General features: G+C 44.6%; 1 protein-coding gene and 1 long non-coding RNA gene across 2 annotated transcripts; both read left to right on the top strand.

Moving 5' to 3' along the window:
- Window positions 1-217: 217 nt before the first annotated feature.
- On the top strand, window positions 218-6,917 carry LOC135376596 (mitotic checkpoint serine/threonine-protein kinase BUB1-like; the record flags this gene model as incomplete). The annotated part of the gene is made up of 6 exons (XM_064609120.1): window positions 218-370; window positions 431-606; window positions 2,481-2,566; window positions 5,598-5,711; window positions 5,781-5,870; window positions 6,759-6,917. Coding segments are annotated over 6 exons (778 nt in total), but the record flags the coding sequence as incomplete, so codon positions are not given.
- Window positions 6,918-7,014: 97 nt separating this feature from the next.
- Window positions 7,015-10,733, top strand: LOC135376587 (uncharacterized). The gene is made up of 3 exons (XR_010417756.1): window positions 7,015-7,153; window positions 9,944-10,053; window positions 10,607-10,733. It is a non-coding gene; the product is annotated as an uncharacterized LOC135376587 (long non-coding RNA).
- Window positions 10,734-12,084: the final 1,351 nt, after the last annotated feature.

Below are 12,084 nucleotides of genomic sequence, written 5' to 3'. Positions count from 1 at the left end.
TAGGGGAAATCCTGTCCTACTTCCAGGATAGGGAGGTGCCCGACATAGAGAATTTCGTCCCCATGTATTTTCAGTGAGAGCCCGCCAGTGCAATGAAATCTTGTCCGACATGGGGAGCTGTCCGAGTTAGGGAGGTTTTACTGTAACAGCAACAGACTTAAATTTATATTTGAGACTGCCATGATGTGACCTGCATTTGTGTCCTTTTATCTGTCAGCGTTACCCTAGAATGTAGCAATGAAACCTCCACCAAGTCTGGATCTTCGAGCAGCGGAAATGCAACTAGTGTCTGGGCATCTCACGAGCAGACTGTGCCGCTGAGTGCCGTAGAAGAACAAGTTGAAGAAACCAACCATGTGACCACAGGATGGTAAACATTCAGTGCACAGTAGTGTCTTGGTCAAATAATAATGTGTGTCTCCCTCTACAGCAACAGTCGGGCTGATGAAAGTATCCATCTTTCTTCCGCACCTTTAAACCCATATGATAAAGATGTACAAAATGCCTTCATGGCTCACTTGGAAGTCCCCCCAGAAGACCATCCGGGGTTCAGTTACTTGGACCACAATGTGCCACCGTTGCGTCCCGGCAGAAGCATTACGATTGGTAACGCTATGTCCTTTATATGGATGCTTTCTTTCACGAATTTTATCTATTTATTTATATACGTCAAGGGCATTACATGACGGAGGGGTAAAAATTAACTTTTCATACTACACAAGATTATATACAACACGTTTAAAAACGAAATACGCGGCAATAAACCCGAGAAACGTCATCGTCAATAACGTTGGTAGACAGACCGAAAGACTCGGAAGGGGAGAGCTGGGTTCCACGAATGGGCATTTCTTCGCTGCTTCCTATTGAAAGAAAAGTAGTCCCTTTCAGAGACCATTGTAATCCCCTCAAGACCGTGGCTTTCGGGCGCGACCTTGTTCGCCACTATCTTTGAACGTAGTTCAACTCTACCAAACTCGCCGCGTTGTCGAACAATGACGTCATTTGTTTATAAACAGGTAGAGGTCTATACACATTGAACAGTACAATAAATGTTTGTTCAAGACAATAGATGTATGATAGATGCTCTGACGCGTGTGTGCGGACATTTTCAGGAAGGTTACCGTATTTACTCGCGTAATTTGCGCACCTCCACTTTTTCACTAAAAAAGTTGTGAAAATAAAAACTCGCGTAATTTGCGCACTCCTACTTTCGTGCGCAACAGAGGTCGTTCCCCCGTGACGCTGGGGCACATGCTGCTCCTTCTTTCGAAAAGGGAGGGAGATCCTCACCACGAATTTCCAAATCATGTTGCGTAACAATGATTCTCCCTTGGTGGAGGAGATCAGATCAAAGGGATTACACTGTACGGAATCTTATCTCTGTTTTGACCCTTTACCCCCTCACAAGAATAAACCGCAAAGCTGTGTGACATCGCACTGGCTTAGGAAAGAACGACCAGAACACGTGGAGGGAACATATCCGGAAAACTTGTGGCAACATACGCGTCAGCATTCCGCAAGCTGGCTTCACCTAACGCACGCGTGCTTTAGGAGAAGCTCGCTTTAGAAAAAGCGTGGAAAGCACGTGCTGGGCCTTTTTGAATCATCTCGCAAATTTCGGCAGCATTGGCCAAAAACGAAGAGAGAAAATCCTTACGACCGACTTCTTTCACTGACAGTTATGGAAAATAAACAGTCACTGTCTATTTTCTTGCCTAAATTTTTATTTTGGTGTAATTCTTTTGATACGAATGTTTTCCGCTACTCTGTGAGATTCCTATCACCGAGATTATATAGTATTATTCACCTAAAGGACCATCTTTTAACAGAAACATAACATATTTTAAGATTTTGCACATTGTTCAAGTCTTCTTGTTAATGCCTCGCGTAATTAGGCACACCCCCAAACTTGGCGTCATTTTTCGGTAAAAAAAAGTGCGCAAATTATGCGAGTAAATACGGTACACTCTGATATTGTACGGGGGAAATTGATCTAGAAGATGATGAGCGGGAATGAGGGCGTTCAATCTTTAGTAGGTGATCTAAGCGAGGAGAGATATGAGATGCAGTAAACGGGGAAGATTTGTGCAGGAGACATTTCGTCTTGTCGACAAATTGTGTAGTCCTAGCCGGTTCTTGAGCCAGATACACTAGTCAGAACAAATGAACCTGGTTGTACCGTTCTGTATGCCTTCCAACTTTTTGGTGAGAAAATCTTGAAAAGGATTTCAAATAGATGAGGCGTATTCTAGTTTTGGACGTACAAGACTGATGTAGGCAAGGTACCTCAAATTGGGGGGTGCGAGTTTGAGGTCACGGTGCAACGTACAGGGGGGTGCAGATAAAGTAGCCTACATTCACGAACGAATGGCGTTGTGGGGCTACTTTATCTGCAGCCACCCTGTACATCCAAATGGCGGGTACGACGCAATTGTATGTACATTAAAATAGTACAATGTATTTTTTGTTTACCTCTACAGGCAGTCAAGGTGACCAGTATTATGTGTCAAAGCAGGTGGGCCAAGGGGCATACGGCAAAGTGTACCACGCAAAATTGCTTCCAGAGGTAGGTTGCACACTAACAAATTGGGCATTGTTGGGAGTTCTCCATAGATCATAAACATAGGAACATGACTGTTCCTGCTTTTGTGTTCCGTGGCACCTTGTGTTGTGTTGGCCTGTTTTTGTGTTCTAGCCTCAGCACAGTTACTTCCCATCATGTTCACCAGATGCTGCTGCCTCGTCCTGTGTTGCGTGCGTGTGTGAGTGAGAGAAAAACATGTGGGAGGCAATGTGCCCTGGAGCACAAATGTTTCAGACTCTACTCACATAACGCGACGCAAGCGCCACTCGCGCATCCGGGAATGCGAGACTCGGAGCCACTTCCCTCGCACCCATTTTGAAATGGGGACTTATAAGCAGACGACAAGCGCCCGGGTGCTTGAGGTTTTTTGTGACGTACTTCATCTTGGGCGCCGGCAAGACGGCCTTCGAAGGGTGGGCTTGGAAGCGACATGCAGACTTACTACAGTTGCCGTCGATTTCTCGGACTCCAAATAACTCTCCGAATAATCGAGCAGTCCGAAAAAACGAATTTTGCTTCAAAATAAACTTTACTAAGCACTAATAGGCTGGAAAAGTTTGTCGATGCTTTCCTACGCGCTTCCAGCTCTGCCTGATAACATCAGCTTCTATTTCCCGAAGTGACATTTCGTCACTGTACACTCACTGACAGAGGCACCGCCGTCATCAACTCCGCAAGTCGGCTTCACCTAACGCATGTGTGCTTTAGGTGAAGCCCGCTTTACAGCGCTGTCGCACGACTCGCGGGCCAAAACGAAGACGCAAAAGCTTTACAACAGACCTATTCTACTCAGAGGAAAGAAATCGTTGCCTATATTTTTTCTTCAATATTGTAGTTGGTTGATTTTTTAAATGCAAATTTTAGAACGATACCATATTTTCTATCACTCCGAGAGAAAAATTCGCTGGTTAGGCAAACAGAGTTGGAAATATCGAGCGACGGGGGCTGCATGGTGTCCGAAGTTTTGGACGTTCTTATACATCAACTCTATGGGCCGTTCCGCGAACGAGTCCGAATAATCGAGCATGTCCGAAATATCGGTCGGCGACTGTATATTACTCACTGCTCTCATTTCGGGAAACTGTAAGAATTCCAGGGAACGAAAGTCGAAAATTCTTGTAATCCAGCTTCAGTTATCCGGACAACCGTGAGTAAGAGGAGACGCTGACCCCGCTTCGTCACCCTTTTCTCTGTGTTGGGGTTATTCCCTCACACGTCTGGAACCTACATTCCTCCGTAGGGGAGACAACCGTGCACGATGACCCCCTTTTCTATTTGTGTGCATTGGGTCACGTTGACCAGTCGAGTCATTTTGAAATATCTCGAGCAAATGTCCGGTTCTAGAGGGGAAAACTCCGACCCGAGGCCTGCTGCGATCCCTGATGCAGAGGCTCATTGTGACTGCTGTAGTTTCTCACTACGTTGACGTTGATAAGGATGATGACGCGTGTGCAGCTATGACTGATGACGGTGTGATTGCTGCTATTGCCTCCGATGATGTGCAGCAAAACGATGCCGATGACGCCAGTGAGAAAAAAGACTCCTACATTGACACTTTGCGTCCGCACTGACATTCTTCGAGCAGGTATTTTTATAACTGTTCTCATGTTTTTCTATTAGCTGACAACTTCCACATGGCTATTGGCGGTTATTTGTTGGAAAATGCAGTGCTTTAATGCAGACATCTTCATGCCATGCAGTCATCTTCACAGTAAACAGCTTACAAATTCCCATCATTTCCATTTCATTACAAGGAAAAGTTTTCACAACCGCCGTCGTCGCTTCCAGCGTTGCCAGAGGTTCAAACTAAGCGTCCTCTGGCTATGCCCTGCATGAGCAGACAACAGGAAGCAATGTAGCGCTCCAAAGTTGCTTTTCGCCTCCTGTTTAGTGGCTGCTCCGGGTGTCTCATACTCCCGATTTGAGTGCGCCAAAAGAGGGGTGCCTACTTAATGCAGCCAATGTGAAGAGAGTGTTTGCATTGAATGGGGTTCCATAGCAAGTTGTCGGAAAAGAAATGCCAGCGTAGCGTGCTGGTTAGCGTGCTCGACCGGCAGTCGAGAGGCATGTGGTTCAAACTTGTGTTTGCAGAAGAAAACACACTGCTTGTTTCGCTGCAAAAGTACTTATGCCATTTTGGACTCTCTATTTCTGGCACTGTGGTCTTGCATCAATAAATCGCTTAATACAGACCAGAAGTGATGTTAATTTTCTGTTGGTTTTTTTATTAATAACGATAGTACATACATCCCAAGAAACTTGTGCAAACCAGCAGCAGAGTGCGATGATAAAGAAAAAAGAAATTGAATTTTAAATCTTGGAACAAAGAACTTGTTAGAGTCAAGTCAGATCATACTCAGATGTATCTGCTAACTCTCCAAATCTACTAGATGACCTTGTCTGATTTGCTGAAAAATGATAGGGCCGAATAATTTCCCTCTCTACAATATGTGAGGGCTTTTGGTTGCAGCTTCAGTGCTTATGAAGACACATGCCTCGTTACCTTTCAGCGTACACGGATAACTGGATCAGCTAAATGTAATGGCGTGGCTAAGAGAAGGTTCCTTCAGCTCACTGTTGAGCGTTCAGTAGAGAGAAGAACTGATGGATGCGCTGCTGGATTCTGCTGTAGTCATTGGCTAGGAGTCTGAAATCTCCCCCATCTCCAGTGACTGGAATGCAGCTTTGCTACACATGCGAGACGTGTGACGCTCTCCGAGTAGGAAGGAGAGACTCTCGAGGATTATGCTCTTTCAATGGCATTGTTTCGTTGTAAAGACACTCGCAAGAAGTAAATTGATTTCATAATTGGATATCGTGAGCCACGTTCTTTCGTACAGCATAATAATTGGAGAATATTCGTGGAGCTGTTTAGTGCCCCTTAAAGTAACTAACACCACAAAGTGCACTTAAATGCAACTTCTGAGCTGGCTTGCACAAATGTTGAAGAAATTCTTCTGTGCCATCCTCGGTGCAGAAAGTGACTGCATGTTTGTTTTGCCTTTCAAATTAGGATGCTGTCACAGACGTAGTTCTGAAGGTGGTCAAGCTATGTGATAATTTGTGGGAGTTCTGCATCATGGCAGAACTAGCGGCGCGACTAACTGCTTCAGAGTTGCCATCTGTGGTGAGTTTAGAGTCGAGTGTCTTCTATGTGGTACGTGTGCCACTAAGTGCAGCTGTGCTGTGCTTCCAGACCAGGTCAGTGGCTTGTGCTTACGTTGGAGCCTTCTACAAGAATGGTAGCGTCCTGGTCATGCCCTACTGCCAATATGGGACACTGCTTGTAAGTACATTGAGTAGGGAAGTAGCTCTTTCGTGCACACCTTCAAGCATGGATAGGAAAGACTGGAATTCCTCTTTTGTGAACATGACTCACAAGCTCTCCTGAATTACTATGACATCAAACGTCGCCTGCCTGCGCACTGCTCACGATGGCCCAATAAAGCCCGAATCCCATAACAAGCGACACGCGGCAGATACACGCGAGAAGCGACAAAATCAACGTCACTGCCGCCACACGAGCGTCAAAAAAGCTTTGTCGCGGCTCAATATTTCTGCATCTACTCCCAGTAGATATTTGTAGCATGTCGCTGAGTTCGTTGCCTGTTGTTTGACAAAACCAGCTAGCTTTGGCGGCGTGAAACAAGAACTGAACGCGTGGGCAAGAGAGAGGGCGGAGAGGGCAACCAACAAAACTAGCAGACGAAGAAGTGGGCGGGGCGTTGGGTACTTGAACCGCAGCGCCACTGCGTTACGGCGAATATTACATAGCACCTTCATTACAATTTCTCCTCGTTTTGACGAATGAAATACTATTTTTGGTATATTTATGGCAATTTACAACTTAGCTCGAATAAAATAAGCATTGCTTCTCCAAAAACATCATTTCTCGGTGACGAAATGTCGCTGCTCAAATGGACCAGGAAGTCGCGCCATGACCAGACGCGACAGCAACAAATTCTGCAGCGCGTCGCATGTCGCTTGTTATGGGGTCCGCGCTTAAGGCCGAAACATCTGTCCACTGCTGGTATGGCAATGTTGAGCACTTACCCATATGTGTGACAAATATTGATACTGCAAGCAATACTCTTGGATTAGGCACAGCAAAACCATGCTATATGAAACCACCCTATGTGAAACTCCATATGGAAACGTATTATAAATGATACAGGACCTGGTCAACGTGTTCAAGCATCGTGGAGAGTCAGTCCCAGAGTGCCTCGTGCTGTACTTTACACTCGAGATGCTGATAGTGCTTGCAAAAATACACAGCGTCCAGATCATTCATGGAGACGTGAAACCTGACAACATTCTGATAGTGGACTTGTAAGTACAGTCTCGTAGCATTTTCTGGGATGCTGGTGAATGACGTTATGCCTATTCAGCCCAGATGATTCTGAATCCACCAGCAATCTGGCTAAGGAGACGTCCTGCATCTACTTGACTGACTTCGGGCGAGGCATCGATATGAAACAGTATGAACGTGGAACAACTTTCAATTGTGTTGTAGACACTGATGGCTTCCAGTGTGTCGAAATGAAAGAAGGGCGGCCTTGGACATACCAGGTTTGTTGATAGGGCGTCTAAAAGGACACGGAGCACATAATCTGTTTCAGTCTCTCATGGCACATATCTACGAATGCTGCTCAGTGAGGTTGGCAGCTTTGGGTTTCTCTGTGGTTGCATGATTTTTACAGCTTGGAACTTTGCAGCTGGTAATTAGGTCCGACATAAACAATACCGCATGAATTGATACCATAAGTAATGTCACCTGAATGCCAAACAGCCTTGACTTGCCTGACCACAGGTGCTCATCTGTAGTTGGAGAGTAAATTTTTTGGTTGGGAATGGTTTCATTGTCCCATCCTGCCCTACCACCTCCTCACTCAAAAAACCGTGACAGGGTGATAACGTTACTGGACCAAGTGCACCTTCACTGACTTGATGTCGAATCACAGTATGTCACCGTGTGCATCAGTGGAGCCAGCCATTTATTTTCAAGAAGCACAAAAACAAAGGATATTGTTGGCAATGAAGACGAGCCGGCGTGAACGCCACTCTCTCCTAAAGAGAGGGAAATCCTGTCTGAGGCTTTTGCCTAGGTTTTCTGAAGACTTTCCAGAGTTCCCCCTGAAAGTCAGCCCAGGACGCATACTAACCCCCCACTCCTTCCTGCTGTCCTCTCTCCATCTGTCCACCTCTGTATGCCGCTCATAGCCACAGTTGCTTCACGGTGCTAATGCAGAAATATAAAAATATATATATGTATAAAGAGGGAAGCCACATTGAGGCATTTTACCTGATACAGTGCAATCCCGTTAATTCAAACTCGAAGGTGACCGAATTAAGCTGAGTTACAACTAAAGGCTCTGAATAAGGACGTTGGCAATGCGTACCAGCTGCATCGGAGACACGTCATGGCATTCCCGGTCGCGTGACGGTAGAAATGTGAGAGGCTCCTTCATTACAAAATATTTGTTTACAGGCAAGTACCAATATCTCGGGGGCAATCTTATATGCGCTTGCATTCGTTTTTTCAGCCGCGACTGACTTTTTCGACGTCTTCCATATTTCAGTCTGACAACATCATTTGCGATGTTGAGCCCAATTGTGAATATCATGCACCCAATTCGAGAAAATACCTGCTGTCATCCGCGCCTTTCTGTTGGCTGTCACAAGTAAGCGGAATTGTTCCGCACGTTTGCACACAATCACGGTGCTTTGTTACTCTTTCCTTTGGTACAAGCACTTTTGTAAGCAATGGCCTTATAAGCAATAAGTACACTTCATCAGGAAACGTGTCCTTGACATGGCATCAGCGCACTGCCTGGCGCACGGCCGGGCGATCTTGTTCGAATAAACTGTCGCGCACATTCATATGTTCGAATTACCGGGAGCTTTCCCCCATCGAAATGTATGTGACTTTGACAGGGACCCAAGCATCAGTTCGAATTAAGAGATTTCCAATTAACGCGATTGCCCTGTACATGGAGACATTTTACAAATATTTTTGCTGAAGAAATGGAGTATCAGTAAGATGCGTAGTGACTAAACCGCATCACGTATGCTACTGCTTTCATGGTGGAAAAAATGTGAGGCATTGGAATACTCGCACCTCGTGATTTCTTATTAGTGTTAAATTAGCATAGGTGACAGTGAGTGACGACTAACACTGTTGATGAGATGACTGTTCAATTGTAGTGCCGAAAGAGCTCGTGTCCTGCATACACTACAATGAGTGCAGCATGCATTACATGTATGTCATTGTACCATCTGAGCATCTGAGCAACAGAATGGCAAAACCATTTAACTGCAGTGCAGTTCATGTGCTGCAGCAGTTACAGGGCAGGTAGTTTTCCAATTGAAAACGTTTACTTATTGCTTCCAGCATTCTGCAACTGCGAACATGTCCCTAACCGTCATATTCTCACTCAGCCTGAGGGATCCCTGTGGGACCCTTCCTGTAGCTTTGGCAATGCATTGGGCTCACGCTCGCTGCGTATGCAGGATATGCTGCAAGAGCTACAGAAACAGTCCCTGGAAGTGCAGGGATCCCTCAGGGCTGAGTGAGAATACGACGGTTAGTGTCTTCACATTCAGCACAACCTAATCCTCACTATCTTTGTGCTAGTAAATTTCAAATCGATGAGTCTGCTGTCTTCACTGGTCATTCAAACCACAACCTACTAGATTATAACGACCATGTCATAGGCATCGTTTGCCAGCGCCGCATTTGGAAGCTAGCGGTGACGCTAGTCATCGACCCAGTTATTGCTTACTCAACTTCTACAATACTTTGTACTTCTGCTTACCGTAGTATTTTTCTACAAGCAGTGGATATCCCACAGAAGATGTTTAATTCTAAAGTTGATTATCATCATCATTGTACATGTTTTCATAGGGGCTGTTGTCTGCTACGGGAGTCGTACGTCCGCTTCTGCGCATTCAAAATTCAAATTTCCATTGTCCAATCATGATGTAGGTCTCGCGGGCCGATGAGTAGCGCCCCGTGCGCATCGTGTGGACGGGCTCCTCATAGTGGTTGCCGATTATGACATGGTAGTTATAATCTAGTAGGTCATGGTTCAAACACACACAAATGTGAATCATGGGGAGGATTTCACACGCTGTTCATTCCTTCAATAACTTGGAATGGCACGACAAAAAATTGCTCTTCTAGGGATGCAAATAGAAGCACATATATTTGCTCATGTGGTTCCATTGGTTACGATTCAAGACACAAAAATCCTGTATGAAATTATTTACTTGCTCAGGTATTTACTACATTATCATGAGCATGACCAGAGATAAATCTCGTACATCTGTTAACATTTTGTTATTTATTCATTGCTTCAGACTGATTGGTATGGGTTTCTGGGATGTGTCCACACCCTACTATTCGGCAGTTACATGGAGACTCAGAAGAAGGCTGACGGAACTTGGGACATCAAACAGAGGCTGAAAAGGTGAGAATATGTCGAGGGGAACAATTGAGTGGCCAGTAGTGACACCAGCCACTAACATTGCCTCCAAGTGGCATTAGACAATCAACTCTAGCTATTGATAGAAAGAAAAACAAAGTACAGTACTATTGAAAGTCAATTCTTGTAAAACTATCGATAGTTCTATCCATAGCTTTTACACTATTGGTAGTGTTTCGACACCATCACTGACCATCAATTTTGCATCACTGACATACACACAATGATGTTGTGCACACAAATGTAGCATGTTATGTGACTTGTGTTATTGGTTGGTGGTTACTAATGCATTCACGTGTCGTGATGCGTGCATTATCACGTGAAACCTTTATCTATTAGCTATACCATGCATTGTGATTCATTATGATATTGAGCAGTTCTGAGATTGAACAGTTTAAATTCCAGTTTTGTGATGCAGCCTCACCAGTCATGACACTGCAAAGGGAGACTTAGTTCTACGTCAAAAATATTGATAGAAAACATCTGGCTCATACCCCGTGAACTATAGTGCAGGAACTCACAAACTGTAACCTTGCAGGTACTGGAAGCAAGACATATGGGGCAACCTGTTCACTACCCTGCTCAACATCCCAAGCTGTTCTGAAATCCCTGACGTCACACCTTTCATTTGGGCCATTGATGCAGCACTCCAAGAGGGCAAGGCTGTGCAGGAGCTTATAATACATGCGAAGAAGGCCAAGTACTGGATGAACAAAAATCTTTGAATCAGTTCTCATTTACTAGACTGTACATTCTATATTAAAGATCTTTCATGTGCTGTGCACAGCATATTTGCTTGTGCTGCACTTCATCAAAGAAATTTAGTTCATTGAAGTGTTAGTAGCATAAATACAACTCTTATCGACAGAACATTCTTGTGTTGGGAAAAAAAAAACGCTGAAGAGACGTTGGAGAGCCTGGGTCACTGCTGGTAGTTTCCAAAAATGAATGGGTTTAGTATATTGGTCTGTAACTCTGCGCCTGTATTTCTGAAAGGAAAATGTGACCAAAGGTGGTGATCAGAGATGGGGTCTACAATGAAATGAACAAAATGTGTACTCACGTCCTTTCTAATATTGCTGAAGAGCATTCTTACGTTCCTCAGCATCAAAGTACCAGACAGTAATGGCAAATCTGCAGAAATAATCATGTGTTGAATGCAGTCCTGGTATTTTTATGTTATCAGACTACGTTTGCAAATCCAAAGAAACAGAAAGCTCTGTTGGAAACAGTAAAAAAAAAAGACAGAAAATCATGCATCGAGGGAAGTGCATCTACATCCGCATGGTTTGCGCGCTTCTAGTACTAATATGCTGTAGGCTTCAAGCTGCACAGTTGCAGATACTAGTAGTGTCTACAACAGTGCAGCTTAAAATAGGTGCATCGACATCTTGATAGAGTACATCCTCAGTCACACCAGATGAACAGAAAGAAATCTACATGTTATGTGATGAACACTTTTACTTCAAGGCCAGGGGTGTGACCGGAGAAGGTTAACCACTCGCCCCCACCAAAAAAAGAAAATTTGGGAAAGGGAAGCAAGGGGGAAATCCTCTTCTCCCATGTAAAATTTGCATAGATGTGGTGTTAATATGAAACGCGAGGCTTTTGCACCAGACTTTCAAAAGACAAAGCCCAAAAACATAACTGTCTAACTATGTACCAGGAATAAAGTGGCTCAGATTTCAGGCAATAATAGGTACACAACTGTCCTTGACCTTGAAATGGAATCATCACGAGGAGCAAATTGAAAGCGGGGATAAACAAGGTCCGTTGTGGGTGGCGAGACAAGACAATTGACAAACACAAGCAAGGACAGCTGCCAACGTTAATAGTCTTGCCGCCCACAACACATGCATGTATCAACCTGCCCAGATTTTGTTAAGGATGAACAATGTACAGTCAACCCTCGTTTTACGAATTCCCTCGGTTTATGAACGGCGTCACAAATTTCTCCTTCGGTTTATGAACCCTTGATATCTGAACTGTGAATGGACTTTCAAGGGATGAAACGCA

The sequence above is a fragment of the Ornithodoros turicata genome, unplaced genomic scaffold, assembly GCF_037126465.1.
Source record: "Ornithodoros turicata isolate Travis unplaced genomic scaffold, ASM3712646v1 ctg00001168.1, whole genome shotgun sequence".
NCBI lineage: Eukaryota > Metazoa > Arthropoda > Arachnida > Ixodida > Argasidae > Ornithodoros > Ornithodoros turicata.
Note: the sequence above shows the minus strand (reverse complement) of the source record. Positions and strands in the feature narration are given on the sequence as shown.